General features: G+C 51.4%; 1 protein-coding gene across 5 annotated transcripts in view; it reads left to right on the top strand.

Moving 5' to 3' along the window:
• Positions 1-1,100: 1,100 nt before the first annotated feature.
• The window catches only part of CA12 (carbonic anhydrase 12), a 58,816-nt gene continuing 45,047 nt past the window's right edge, over positions 1,101-14,869 (top strand). For all 5 annotated transcript variants that reach the window (XM_035258774.3, XM_035258772.3, XM_035258771.3 and 2 more), the window contains exons 1-2: positions 1,101-1,317; positions 7,115-7,135. In XM_035258774.3, the coding sequence (XP_035114665.1) occupies positions 1,233-1,317; positions 7,115-7,135 (106 nt within the window). In that variant the 5' untranslated portion in view covers positions 1,101-1,232. The remainder of the gene's footprint in view (positions 1,318-7,114; positions 7,136-14,869) is intronic.

Raw genomic sequence — 14,869 nt, 5'->3', positions numbered from 1 at the left:
CCCCCTCTATGAGTCCATCTCCAACCTGACCTATCAGCACTCCCCACATCCCAAGCCCCTACCCACCAACTTATCTTTAACTCCTGGAGGCTGGGCACTGCGGCTCACGCCTGTAATCCCAGCTCCTTGGGAGTCCAAGGCGGGCAGATCATGAGGTCAAGAGATCGGGACCATCTTGGCCAACATGGTGAAACCCCGTCTCTACTAAAAACACAAAAACTTAGCTGGGCGTGGTGGCGCATGCCTGTAGTCCTAGCTGCTTAGGAGGCTGAGGCAGGAGAATCACTTTAACCTGGGTGACAGAGGTTGCAGTGAGCAGAGATTGTGCCATTGCACTTCAGCCTGGCAACAGAGGAAGCCTCTGTCTCAAAAACAAACGAATGCTCCTGGAATGCTTGGGGAGACGGATCCGAGTACTGGAATCCCAGCCTTTTAGGAGGCCAAAGCAGGTGGATCACTCGAGGTCAGGAGTTCGAGACCATCCTGGCCAATATGGTAAAACACCGTCTCTACTAAAAATAGAAAAATTAGCGTGTGCCCCTGTAATCCCAGCTACTCTCCCGAGGTAGGAGAATCGCTTGAACCCGGGAGGCGGAGGTTGCAGTGAGCGGTGTCACTTCACTCCAGCCTGGCGACAGAGCGAGGCTCCATCTCAAACAAGCAAACAAGCAAACAAACAAAAACCTCCGGTCTCTGGCACAGCAGGCTCTGCGTGAATTACTTTCTCCGTTGCACCCTGCCTTGATAAATGGGCCCTGTCTAAGCAGCGGGCAAGGTGAACTCGTTGGGCTGTTACAGGACCAGTGACAGAGCAAGGGCATGCCACTGAAGGGATCCCTAGACGCACCCTTCCAGAGGCGAGGCGGGAGGATCTCACTCTGCCAGCAGCTCCTGGCGGAACTGGGTTCCCAGGTCAGCCACCCCGAGGACCCTCAGAGCGCGGCTGAAGTCGTGGCTACAACTCACCTAGGATCTGGGGTGCCAGCCCTCCGGTGGGCAGGGCGTTCTGCCGTCCCACCCACCCCCACCCCCCCGCATGATGACATCATGTGTTTGGGGCTGAGTTGCTCCATAAAAGCAGCCCCGGGGCGGGGGGAGCCAGGAGCGCGAAGAGCGGACGTGCTCGCCAGGGAACCCGGGCTGCACACGCGGTCCTGGTGTGCAGCCAGAGCACGAGCCGCCACCGGGAGCCCCCGGGACAGCAGGAGCCCGCCCCGCAGGAGCCCGCGAAGATGCCCCAGCACAGCCTGCATGCTGCGGCCGTGCTCCTGCTGGTGATCTTAAAGGAACAGCCTTCCAGCCCAGCCCCCGTGAACGGTAAAGTTTCCGCCTGCTTCTTAGCCGCCCCTGGACTGAAGGCTCTTCAATGATAAAGTAAAAAAATCATTGCTGGGGGGGGGGGAGCCGGGAAGGTGTAGTATCAAATGGCACATTCTCAAGAAAGGATGCTCCGCTTTTCCTTTGCGGGGAAGCACGTTGGGGCGGGAAGCACGTTGCTCTCTAGGGGCGCGTGGCGCAGATTTGGAGGTAAAGTGTTTGCGTGTACTCCGCCAGCTCTGAAGATGTGGCTTGGGAACTTGCTAACCAGGGAAGAGACGCCAAGCCAAGATTTAAAGCAGTGTTCCCCACCTACGTGCAGAAAAGTAGAGAGGTGACTGTGGCATTCTGAGTGGGGTAAGCACAGAGAAAGGTTTGCCGTGTCCCAGTGCAGAACCCACAGACGGTGGATAGGCGCTTTTCTTTGGAGGGGAGGATCTTTACCATTAAATCTTACCTACAAGTCAAAGGGATGATGCATCTCATTCTTAATCACTGGTTTTCTCCAGGCGGGCTCTACTATGCTTAATGTACATGTGTGTGCACGTACACACACACACATACACACCTTATTTCTGATTGTAATTAGAACACTAAATCCCAAAGGGCTGGAGGCTAGAGGCCGAGTAGGGTGGCAGGAGGAAGTGGCAGGGGGGACCTGAACCGTGGGCTCACGTGGGGCCAGTGAGTTAACATGTGTGCAGCCAAGGCTGGTTCGTTAATGTTTTGGAATAAGAAAGTGATTTTGAACTGAAAGTGATTTTAATGGCGGAAAATGGATTCCCTCTGGCTAGGCAGTGGTGGTGGGAAATGGGTCCTGGTCAGTAGCATAAAAGCTCTGAGCCTCCTCCCTTGGAGGTCACGGTGCCCCTGGGAAGGGGCAGGAGAGCCAGGCTGTGGATAACTCTTAATTAAATTCCAATCGACTAGCTGGCATATGCTTGATATTATCTCCCTCACCTGGTCAGGGAGAAACAGGAGGTAGGTGGGAGTGATGTAAAGTGAAAATCAAGTTTTAAAACCACAAACTTTACATGCATTCTCCTTTGATGAAAGCCGCACTGAGACTGAAGTTTCCCTGGAAATCTCTTTAGTCCTAATCTGTGCCAAGACAAAAGTGAGAAACAGCCCTTAGTTGTCCCTCTTTCCTGTAACTGGCAGCTCCCCCTCCCTTCTCTCTCTTTTTCTGCCTGTCCTGTTCTTCTCCCCTTCCTTTCTTCCCTACTTTCCCTCCTCCTCCAAGCTAGGGTGGGGGAAGCGTGCAGTCAAAACTCCACTTTCACCTCTGAGGAAGTGGCCTGCCTACCTCTGGGTTCTAAGAACACAGCTTTTATTCTGTAATTTCTCATGCAGTTCTCTTGGGTCTTAACTGCCTTAGAGGACAGGTCAAAGCAAAAACCACTGAGGTGTAGAACGTCAGTATGAACCCAAGGTTGGGGGTGGAGAGGAGTTCAGCTGAGTAAGGGGGGTCAAAGTGTGGTCTGCCCTCTGCCTGGCGCATTTAAACTTCAAGCACTGGAGAATGTTCAAGAACTATGTCAGGGGCCCAGGAGGGAGCATAATAAGCTGAAGCCAGGTGTCTTCTGGAGACACCCTTGGGATTCTCAGTCACTATGGCTTTGGGCGGCATTTCACTGAAGTCTGCAGTGCTGGCCCTGCCCAAACCTGGTGTGCAGAACCAGGCAGTCTCGGGCTACCCAGGTGATGGTTACTCAGGGAAAGTTCTAGCATCCAGCACAGGAAGCAGGCAGGGCCCAGAACCTCTGACATGGATCTTAATAAATACCATTTTCTCTGGGCATTCCCTCCAGGGGAACCTCCCTGCCCAGTGCCAGCTGGGTCTGCAGGTTCTAACAGGCTTCAGGCTGAGTCTCCCAAGTTTCCCTGATGGAACAGATAACTTTCCTTGGAAGGAAACTATTTCCCTCCAGGAAAGCCCTGCTCCCTCTGGACGCCACCAAGGCCTTGGCCTGGCTTTGCCAATGAATCAGTTTAATTCTGTGAAGACTTCTGTTCTTATAGGTAGAGGAGGGGAACCAGGGGGTACTATTCCTGAATAAAGCATACTCTCTCTCTCTCTCTCTCACACACACACACACACACACTTTTAGAGAGTCTCCCTGAGGTCAGATCTGAGCGGGAGCCCTTGACTCGCTAACCTCACGTTGGTTTCACAATGCCACGTCTCCCCAGCCCTCTGGCTCCTGAGCCCCTCCAGAAACTGCCGTTTATACCCAAAACACCAAGTCTGGAGCCCCGAGCCAGCTCACTCACAGAGAGAAGGGCAGGAAGTGTTGCTCTGATGGCTGCTGCCTTTCAGCGAGTCCCGATGCTGTGTCATCACCGAGGCCTTGCAGTCCCAGACGTCCACTCTCTTACTTTACCCCCGAGCTTTCCGGGGTGTGATGCTGAGGCCTCCTCTGAGGATGAGAGCTCCAACAACGGGGAAATCCTCAATTAGTAAGCTCTGGGGAGGGTGGCGGAAGACGTAGCGTAGAAGGCTGTGATTTGAACCGGAGCAGGTACAACGCTGGCAAGGCGACAGTGCTCAGGCGGCAGATGTATTTCTGGTGGCCTCCAGGATCACTGCAGTGGCCTATGCCTCCTCAGGGGAAAAGTAAGGGTGAACTCTTCTGTTACTTGTGAAATTTTACATCCTGGGCCTCCAACTGCTCTGCCCAATAAGAGGCAATGATCCGGCTTGTTATATCCCTAAAGTCCGTGATAGCATCTTAACAGTGAACCCCTCCACAAAAGACTGAAAGAAAATGTCCAGAAGAGGTTTGATGTCTTCTGTAGCTTGGTTCTAGAACAACGCCTTCCTTATTTCTTTGCACTCTTGTTTTAGCAAAGAATGAGCAGTAAACAAGTTTGGTTCTGAATGTTTTCATCCAACTGCAAATTCCAGGGAGGTTGATCTTGGGACCCTCAACTCCCAGTGGGCCCATGGCTGGTTTCAGGGGGTCTGTGGACCTTCTAAAATGAATTGTACATGGAGTTTTGTGTCTAAGCTTAGGGAAATTTTTATGGAGAGAGGTCCGTAATACTCATCGGATACTCTAGGGGGTCTGGACTCCCCACCTAACTACTCCAATGACTGAGGAGACCTGAAGCTTCCCTAAGTTCATGGCGCTAGTGGTAAATTAATGGTAAACGTGGCGGGACTCCTCTCAGTGGGAATGTGACATTGGGCAGGACACTTCACCTTGGTGGACTTTCATTTCCTCTCCTATGAAAGGAGGAGATGGGCTATGAGTGTAAGAAAGAGATCTAAACCCTTCTCTTCCGGAGTGGGATGCCAATAAATGATGCCTAAACCTGAAGCAGTCAAAGAGGAAGAGTATCACTATGTTCTGTAGGGATCTGGAGATAATACCAAAAGAATCATTTTAAGAAGATCCAAAGTGGGCCGGGTGTGGTGACTCACGCCTGTAACCCCAGCACTTTAGGAGGCCGAGGCGGGCGGATTATGATGTCAGGAGATCGAGACCATCCTGGCTAACATAGCGAAACCCCGTCTCTACTAAAAATACAAAAAATTAGCCGGGCATGGTGGCACATGCCTGTAGTCCCAGCTACTCAGGAGGCTGAGGCAGGAGAATTGCTTGAACCCAGGAGGCGGAGGTTGCTGTGAGCTGAGATTGTGCCACTGCACTCCAGCCTGGGTGACAGAGCAAGACTCATTCTCAAAAAAGAAAGAAAAGAAAAGAAAAAGATCCCAAGCGGTTGCTCTAGGGAGCATTGCATGGTTAGGGAATGAACTGAGGCTTTTGTTAAACAGCCTTGTAGAACCATCTGCTTTTTTAAACCACGTGCAAGTGTACTTTGATAAAAATTACCAATTACATTTGAAAATTAAAAACAAAATTAATTACAAACCCTGAGGCAAAGAAATGGAACAAATAACAAAAACTATGAGATTAAACTAGTTTTTTAAAAAGGCCAAGTTCATTTTTAACTTTTAAAAAACACAATTTGCAAGGCCGGGCGCGGTGGCTCACACCTGTAATCCCAGCACTTTGGGAGGCCGAGACGGGTGGATCACGAGGTCAAGAGATCGAGACCATCCTGGTCAACATGGTGAAACCCCGTCTCTACTAAAAATACAAAAAATTAGCTGGGCACGGTGGCGTGTGCCTGTAATCCCAGCTACTCAGGAGGCTGAGACAGGAGAATCACCTGAACCCAGGAGGCGGAGGTTGCAGTGAGCCGAGATCGTGCCATTGCACTCCAACCTGGGTAACAAGAGCTAAACTCCATCTCAAAAAAGAAAAAAAAAAAAAAAAAAAAAAACGCAATTTGCTTGGGTAGGAAACGGCCAGGAGTGATAAGTGACCAGATTGCTTGTCAGATGTTTTACTGCACACTGATTCCCACGAGAGAAAGGGGATGTGAGGTGCTTCCCCACATGGGTATGCTTTTCCCTCTGTACCCTTGTGGGCCAAGTACCACCAAGACCCTGGAAAAAAGCCGGGAGAGAGGGATTTAGGGGTTGCACAGTCCCCTTATTGGATGAGACCCCTGAGACACGTAGAGGCATACTGCTCTACCGAGGGTCCCTTCCTCACAAGTGAAGAGGAAGACCGGCAGGCAGGGGCACAAGAGCACAGCTCTGCACTTGTGAAAAAGACCTTTTTGACATAGGAACGAAGAACCTTTATGCATGAAGGGTGTGCAGTGCGGAGTAGTCGGTAACTTTTCTTCTCTTTCTGGCAGAACTTCGCCTACACGTTTCTACTGCCCCTGGAATTCTGACTCAGATATGGGTAGCAGCTTCCTCAAAGAGAACCTTTTTCCCAGCTGGGCGCTACGGCTCACGCCTGTAATCCTAGCCCTTTGGGAGGCTGGGGTGGGTAGATCACTTGAGCCCAGGAGTTTGAGATCAGCCTGGGCAACATGGCAAAACCCCATCTCTATGAAAAATACAAAATTAGCAGGTGTGGTGGTGCACACCTGTAGTCCCAGCCTACTAGGAAGACTGAGGTGAGAGGACTGCTTGAACCCAGGAGGTTGAAGCTGCTGTGAGCTGAGATCAAGTCACTGCACTCCAGTCTGGGTGACAGAGTGAGACCCTGTCTCACAAAAAGAATGAAAAAAAGAGAAAGAAAAGGAAAGGAAGGAAGGAAGGAAGGGAAGGAGGGAGGAAGGGAGAGAAGGAAGGAAGGAAGGAAGGAAGGAAGGAAGGAAGGAAGGAAGGAAGGAAGGAAGGGAGAGAGGGAGGGAGGGAAAGAGAGAATGAGAGAGAGAGCAAAAGAGAAAAAGAAAGAGAAGAAAGAAAGGAAAGAAAGGAGGGGAGGGAGGAAGCAAGGAAGGGGAAAATGCTAAGTGGGGGAAAAGCAAGGCACAGAACACGATTTCCAGTATGCCAATGTTTGTGTAAGGAGAAAGAGGGATCAATACATATGTATGTGTAGCCACGCCATGAAAGGGCCCCCATCATCAGCCAACCTCACTGTCTAATGGAAACAGGGAGCTTTTGCTGTATATACCCTTTGAAGGCTTTTGGGTTTTGAGCCACATCTAATCATTACCTGTTCAGATAATAAAGCTTGGCTTCTCTAAGGCATCTGGAAGGCAACTATTCAAGAAGCCCCCTCCAGCTTCCATGAGCCCCTGTGCCTCTGTCTGGAGCACAGTTGCCTTGAGAAGCTGTTGCTCTGATGCAGACTCAGAAAAGTTTCCATTTCTGGGCATCGACCTCCTTTTCAGTTTCACTCATATCAAAATAAAATCTGTAGTCTTTTCCCTTATTCATCTGGTTCTATCGTACTTACTTACTGTGTTTTGTTCTTTGTAGGTTCCAAGTGGACCTATTTTGGTAAGTAGAAATTTTAAATACTTTTTGTTTAAAAGAAAAAAGAAATGGTTGTACTTAATGAGAAAAACAGAAATTTCATGCTCTGTGGAGGTTATTTTGAGGGGTCAAAAGAACAGTTTGGTATTGTAGAAAGAGAGGACAAAGGCATCTCCCAAGAACAGGTCACATCGACTTGAGTTGCTCACTGCACTTTCTCCAAGCAGGCGAGCCTAGAACTGTGACTCGTAGTGTTAAGACTTCAGATTCCTACAAGGATTTCTACCAAACCTCCAAGATTCGGAGGTAACGTGCCCCACCTCCAGACTGCAAGGGTCCTTGGCAGGAGAGAGCCCTTCTCCTCGTAGGACACGTGTCCTACAATAAACAAAGAAGAAAGGGCTCCTTTCTGAAAGCTTGGCTCAGGTCCCAGAACTTAAGCTGTCAGTGTGTCTCGAGTTAACTTCTTGTTGGCCTGATGGTAAGCTAGCGATGGATGAAGAGGTGTTGGCCAGTCCTCAGTGAAAGAGGGATGCTTGTCTTAAATGGAGCAAGAGGAACACCCAGTGTGCTTCTTGCCTGGGCTGTCTGTGGGACTGTCTCAAGGGCATGTTTGCCCCGTCTGACAGGCCTGCAAGATAAGCAGCTGGAAATCTGCTTAGCTGGAGAGTCACAGTGAATCAGAAATCAGTCATTGGCTGGAATGGATATGGCAGGCCGGGCACCCAAGTCCCCTGGCAAGTGCGAGAATGTTGGTAATGTCTTGTTGGGGCGCAGCCAGAAGATGCACAACATCGATTGTTTTGGTAGCGGAAGGGTGGAACGGACCCGCTGCCCCAGGTGGCATTTTAAGCAAGCAGGGGTGTGGCCAAAGTTGAAATCGTGGGCAGTGGCTGTGGGTGGGGGCGGGCGGGAAGGTGATTACTACAGTGGAATCACGATCCAGAGAAAGATCTGATGCCAATTTGCAAAGGTCAGCCTCTGGAGGTTCACCAGCCCAGGAGGCCTGGAAACGTCGCTGAACTGACCAACCGGCTACCTACAGGCCAAGGTCCCCTCAGCCCTGGCACTGAATGGCTCCGTTCCTGCTAACATCCCTTCCGCACTCATTATGTGCACAGCACATTGCTAAGTGGGTGGTTAATAGAAGGGTAGCTGGGAATTACTTAAAGCTCACAGTTCAAAGCAGAACATGATAGGTAATAACAACATCATAAACCAATGCTTCAGAGCGCTGAGTGCTCAAAGGAGGATGTGTGTGCTGGGGCTAGATGGTCAGGGAAGGCCTCCCGGAGGAAGAGGCTTTTCACCTGGGCCTTGGAAGAGGAGGGAGATTCAGTGAAGGGGGAGGACGTGCTGTTGGCCAAGCTGATGATGGTGTCACATGAGTGGAAGCAAGAAGGAGCAAGGTGGTGTTGGAGGAAAGCGTGTGGAGAAGGGTTTATAGGGACGTCAGGGCTCTAAGGTCAGGGAGATAGGTTGGGTCAAACAGGGGAGGTGTGGCGGGGAAGGGCAGGCCTTTCCCACTTTGTCCTGCTCATAGAGGGGCAGGGCAGGCCTTTCCCACTTTGTCCTGCTCCTAGAGGGGCAGGGCAGGGAGTAAGTCTGCGTTTCAGGAAGAGTTACTTGGTGGTAGGGGGTGGAGGGGAAGGATGGGAGGGACGCAGGAAGGGGTTCAGCCTGTGGAGAACCCCCATTCTGTGTCTTCACACCCGGTTTACAGTGGTGGCAGTGAAGGGGAAGGCAAGGCTAAGACAAGGGAACTTACAAAGTGAGAATTGCCGATTCTGGGCCACAGGGCCGCTTGGGCAGGTTCTGCGTGTGGGAGGCAACAGACACGGACAGAAGGTGGCCCTTGGGGTCTAGGCTTTCTTCCATGCCATCCCCACTGAGCCATTTCAGCGCCAGGACCTCGCTTTCCCCGTCTATAACCTGGGGGAGCGTTTGTTTAGACCAGTGTTTCTCAGACTACAGCTTGGGATCTGAGAAACACATCAGGATCACCTGGAATGCTTCCCCAAAATGCAGATTTCTGGGCCTTGACCTGGACCTGGGAAAGGGAGGGAACCTGAAAAACCTGTGTTTTTAACGCACTCCCCAAGTGACTCTTAGGTGTGTTCTTATCAGAGAATCACTGACCAATGGTTCCCAAGATCTGTTTAGCTAGATCAGAGGAAACTTGCCCCATCTCTTCTGCTGGTCTCTCAGTCATGATAGAAACCCAAATCATATCTCCATGGGGTCCTCCGGCTCTGTCATAGCCCTGCTGGGCAGAATGAGGTGGTGACAGCGAATAGAGAGACATTGTGTCAAGAAAACCTTTTTTTTTCTTTGGAGTCTCACTCTCGCTCAGGCTGGACTGCCATGGCTTGATCTCAGCTCACTGTACCCTCTGCTTACTGGGTCCAGCGATTCTTCTGCCTCATCCTCCTAAGTAGCTGGGATTACAGGCGTGCAACACCATGCCCAGCATAAAAATATAAAAATTTTTATATTTTTAGTAGAGATGGGTTTTCACCATGTTGGCCAGGCTGGTCTTGAACCCCTGACCAGATGATCCACCCATCTTGGCCTCCCAAAGTGCCGGAATTACAGTTGTGAGACACTGCGCCCGGCTGGAAGAAAACCTGAACTGCCCCTTCATCATGACGTGGTGTTCCCCAAGGGTGGGCTTCTCAGTGCAGCCGTATTGACTGGTCCAGAGGCATTTCTTCCTGACCACCAGCTGTGGCCAGCCCTCTGTCCCTCCTGCCCCACACAATTAGAGCTGCTCTTTGCTGAGGAAGCAGAGGACAGAGTCTAATGATGCATGGACATGCGTGGCGTAAGCACAGAAGCAAGTCTGGTTTTTATTAGTGACACAGACACGTGTGATGTGGAGTCAGCCCTCGAAGGGGATGTGAAGGGGAGGACAGATGGAAGACAGCTCAAGAGGCAAACTCCTTCATAGGTCCTGGCTCGCAGCTGGCATCTGTGCTCAGAGTTGCACAGGTAGACAAAGGGCCCAGCATAAGTGCTGGAGGGAAATGGTTTCTAAGCAGTAAGGGCCACACTGAATGGGGCAAATCCAACCAAAGGCTCCATGCTGGTTTTCCTCAAGTGTAGAACTCAGCTTTGTTGCACATACACTGCTGAGTCATTCTCCAGGGGCCACCCCCCAACTGGCACATATGGTAGGACTTCTAGAAGTACAAAGAAAGGGAGCTGTACCCCTACCTCCTCATAGCTGAGTCACCAGGCTGACTGCGTGGATGGCCCCCTCCCAGGAGAGAGGAGGACCATCTGACTGCCAGGATGGGGCCAGCATCATCCCTCTGCACTCCTCCTGGGGTGCCGAAGCAGCAGCTGAATGTCTGCTAGGCTTAGCATGGCTGAGGTGCCATCACGAGAGAGAGGCTAGGGATGATGTGACATGGACCCTCCCCGCCAGAAATCGGTCCCGCATCAATCCTGCTGAGCCCTGCAGCTTCCATTGCTCCGAGGGCAGCTGCAGGTGGTATCTGAGCTAAGGTATCAGAATATGTGTCCTGTGGGGGATGAAGATGGCTGGACAGAGGCAGGAGGGGTTGTGGGCACGTTCAGGTCCTTGGTGTGGGTGCTGCCGTCACTTTGTGAAGGTGCATCCAGCTGTTTGCTTATGGTCTACATACTTTTCTGTGTGTATTTCATATTCAATAAAAGAGTTAAAAAATTACAGCTGGCTGGGAGATTTATCCTTACTCTGACGGCTTTTGTAGTACTTCCCCAAGAAAAAAAACTAAAAAAAAAAACAGTGTATTCAAAACAACAGAGCAACCAGAAAGAATGACTATATTGGAACTAGACCCAAGAACGCATCATGTGAGCTGAGAATGAACAGGGTTTCATCCCTGATGATATCACATAGTGGTTTGATGGTTTGCTGCTCCTTGGATGTGAGCTGGTTGAGAAATAGATGAAAACCCCTGTTTGCTCAAGATCTGGAAAGTCTTAAAGGCTATGGGATGGCAGAAGAACATGGGTGACTAGCCTTCCTCCTGGAGTGTATGCGAACTCCACCTCTCCCTGTCACAGCCCCACAGGGCACCGGCAAGACCAGCCCCTCCACCCTGTTAGGAAACTTTGGAAAGATGGCGGCCTGGCCTGGGGATGCTGGGGGCTGCCTGTGGCTGTGGCCACACCCGCTTACAGGTCCGCCTGCCCAGTTCTCTGTTGTGGAGGGTCAGCCCTCCTGGCCCTTGGCTCTGACAGGACTCAGTGTGACCCAGGCAGTGCTGTGCATCCCTTGTGCTGTGCTTCTTGGTTTCTCTCCCAGACAACAGATTGTCTATCTTAAAGAATTGCCCTTGGAAATCAGCGTGAGATCCTCCACTGTGGCACACCTCATCCTCACGTCCCTCAAGTCCTGCAGGTCTGTACCTCCACCCACCTTCTGTCCTGTATCTGCAGAAATATTTAGTTCCTATAATGAACCTTTCCTGGGACTCCAGACACCCTTTCACCCTCTTCCCGAACAACTAGAATGGCAGGGAGCACAGGCAGTTAAAAGATTGGCTTCACCAAGGGTCTTGTCTTTCTCAAAGGTAGAGAGGCTTGGCCAGCTCAAAACACTCCAGCTGCCATCCTGAGGCTGAATAAGGGGCACAGAGTGCTCTTAGGAGAGCCAGAAAAGGCCAGGCATGTTTTCCTTTTTTTTTTTTTTTTTTTTTTTTGAGATGGAGTCTCACTCTGTTGCCCAGGCTGGAGTACAATGGCTTGATCTTGGCTCATTGCAACCTCCACCTCCCAGGTTCAAGTGATTCTCCTGCCTCAGCCTCCCAAGTAGCTGGGATTATAGGTACCTGCCACCACGCCTGGCTAATTTTTGTATTTTTGGTAGAGACGGGGTTTCGCCCTGTTGACCAGGCTGGTCTCAAGCTCCTGACCTCAGGTCATCCTCCTGCCCTGGCCTCCCAAAGTTCTGAGATTACAGGCTTGAGCCACCAAACCTGACCCAGATGTGTTTTTCTTTTCTTTTTTGAGACAGGGTTTGTTTTGTTACCCAGGCTGGAGTGCTGTGGCACAATCACTGCTCACTGCAGCCTCCATCTCCTGGGCTCAAGGGATCCTCCTGCCTCAGCCTCCCAAGTAGCTGGGACATGTGCCACCATGCCTGGCTGATTTTCAAATTTTTTAGTAGACACAGGATCTCGCTATGTTCCCAGGCTGGTCTTGAACTCCTGGCCTCAAATGAGCTTCCTGCCTCGGCTTCCCAAAGTGTTGGGATTACAGGGGTGAGCCACTGTGGCTGGCAGACATGTTTTTCACACCGGCACACCGAATCCCTATCCCTAAGTCCCATGAATTTCTGCTGAGGGTAGCAATCCGACCCCCTATCTTGGATTAAATCTGCCGTAGTTCCAGTTACTTCTAATTGAGGCTGTGACATTTAGGGACTGTCTGGAGGTGGTGTGGCCTGCCCACTCATAGTTACTTCTCATCTTTCCTGAATTGCAGAACTGGGGTTTGTGCGTATCCTGGAGGCTCTTGGCTTGTGGCTGCCGAAATGCCTACATTTTTGCGTTCACAGCTGGCCTCACCAGCTGAGTAAAAACACAGGCAAGCGGCCAGGCCTGGTGGCTCACATCTGTGATCCCAGCACTTTCCGAGGCCGAGGCGGGCAGATTACGAGGTCAGGAGTTCGAGACCAGCCTGGCCAACACTGTGAAACCCTGTGTCTACTAAAAATACAAAAATTAGCCGGGTGCGGTGGCACACGCCTGTAATACCAGCTACTCCAGAGGCTGAGGCAGGAGAATTGCTTAAACCTCGGGGGGCGGAGGTTGCAGTGAGCCAAGATGGTGCCACTGCACTCCAGCCTGGGTGACAGAGCAGGTCTCTGCCGTCTCGGAAAAACAAAACAAAACAACAAACACACACCATAGGGAAGCTGCTAGCATTAGCTCCTAAAGACAGGCATAGTGGGACGGAGGATGAGGCAGAAAACCGGGAGGAAGAAGTGGAAACGGTACAGACCTCAGAACCAGGCGACCTCCGTGGAAATATCTGCTAGGCCACTTTCTGTCCGGTGGGCCTCAGGTGGGCCTCAGAGGACCTCTCTGAGCCTCGGTACAAGACGAGAGTCTTGGCATCTACATCAGCGGTTCTCAAAGTGTGGCCCCGGGGCCAGCAGCATCAGAATCACCTGAGGCCAAATGCAAATTCCCAGCCCTCCCCGGCCGACCTCCTAACCAGAAACTCTGGAGGGTGGGGCCCAGGAATTTGTTTTCCCAAGTCTTCCAGGTGATTCTGTTGCGCACTCAAGGCTGAGAAGCTCAGCTGTGCTTCAGAGGGTTGTGGTGAGGCTCAGATAAGAGAACCCGTGGAGAGAGGCTCACGGAGGGCCTGGCGCCTGCTCACAAAGCTGATTGTCATTTCTCTTTGCCTCGCAGAGCTATGGGCAGATTAAATGAGCTCGCGTGGAGGGAGAGGCCTTGTAAACTCACAGGACAAACACACGAGAGCTCTATTTTTGTTAGGGAAGGTTCTGCTTCTTCACACTTTTCTGAATGGTGAGTTTTTACAGCCAGGAAATACTCCTTTTGGATTCTGAATAAACAGAGGGTAATTTCTTTTTGAGAAAGAAAGGAATTTAAAAAACACAAGGACTCCGAGCTCTTGTCCCAAGGACCTCACGGGCCAGAATGTCCTTTCAATCCTGGTCCTTCAGACCAAACGTGAAGTCAGATCTCATCTCCCTGGTGCTTTCCTGGCATCCAGGGACCAGGTATCCATATTCGTAACCATGGCCATCTCAGCCATGCCCCTGATGTCTCCCAGAAAGCAGGCAAACCCTCTGCTTCCCTGTCTAGCCCATGGGGGCTGAGCCTGGTTTGGGGTTTAGGAGTGGAGGCTGGAGTCTAGGAAAAAACCTGGGGCTGAGCTATTTGGGATCTGAGCTTTACCAGCCTAGCCCCATGCAGTGCCCTTCCCCCACTGGGGCAACGTCAAGCCTTGGAACCGCAGGGTTCAGTGGGCTGACGGGTGAGAAGGAAGGAGCTGGGACTCCCCACACCCTTTCACCCTCTTCCCAAACAGAGCTAGACCAGAACTTCCCAACTTGACCCTTCTGCTACCTGCGGTCTCGAACCCTGGGCAGTCAGGTGAGGACAGGGCACAGCTTCTCCAAGAGCTGGCCAGAGCGTTGGCAACCCATCCCCTTATGAGGAGGAGCCAGTGGGCTGCCCTGTGAACCTCCTTAAAAGAAAGCTTTCGACCAGGCGAGGTGGCTCACACCTGTAATCTCAGCACTTTGGGAGGCCGAGGCAGGCAGATCACAAGGTCAGGAGTTCGAGACCAGCCTGGCCAACATACTGAAACCCTGTTTCTACTGAAAATACAAAAACATTAGCTGGGTGTGGTGGCATGCGCCTGTAATCCCAGCTACTTGGGAGGCTGAGACAAGGAGAATAGCTTGAACCCAGGAGGCGGAGGTTGCAGTGAGCTGAGGTGGGGCCACTGCACTCCAGCCTGGGTGACAGAGCGAGACTCCGTCTCAAAAACAGAAAATTTTCAAGCAAAAAGGCTGAATTCAAAGCAAGAGTGTGAAAGTGGCTGTGGTTAGGAAGGAGAAAGTCCTGGTTTTCCATGAGGATGAGAATAGATCAGAGACTGTTTCCGGAGGATCCCGTAGTCTCAGAAGGAGAGAGGGCCTCTTTCCTGGTCTGTTACTCTCTTCCTCTGCAGGGGCAACTGCTGGGCTAAGGGTGCAGGCACCATGGTGGAGCTTAGGAAACATGG

Source organism: Callithrix jacchus, chromosome 8, assembly GCF_049354715.1.
Source record: "Callithrix jacchus isolate 240 chromosome 8, calJac240_pri, whole genome shotgun sequence".
NCBI lineage: Eukaryota > Metazoa > Chordata > Mammalia > Primates > Cebidae > Callithrix > Callithrix jacchus.
Note: the sequence above shows the minus strand (reverse complement) of the source record. Positions and strands in the feature narration are given on the sequence as shown.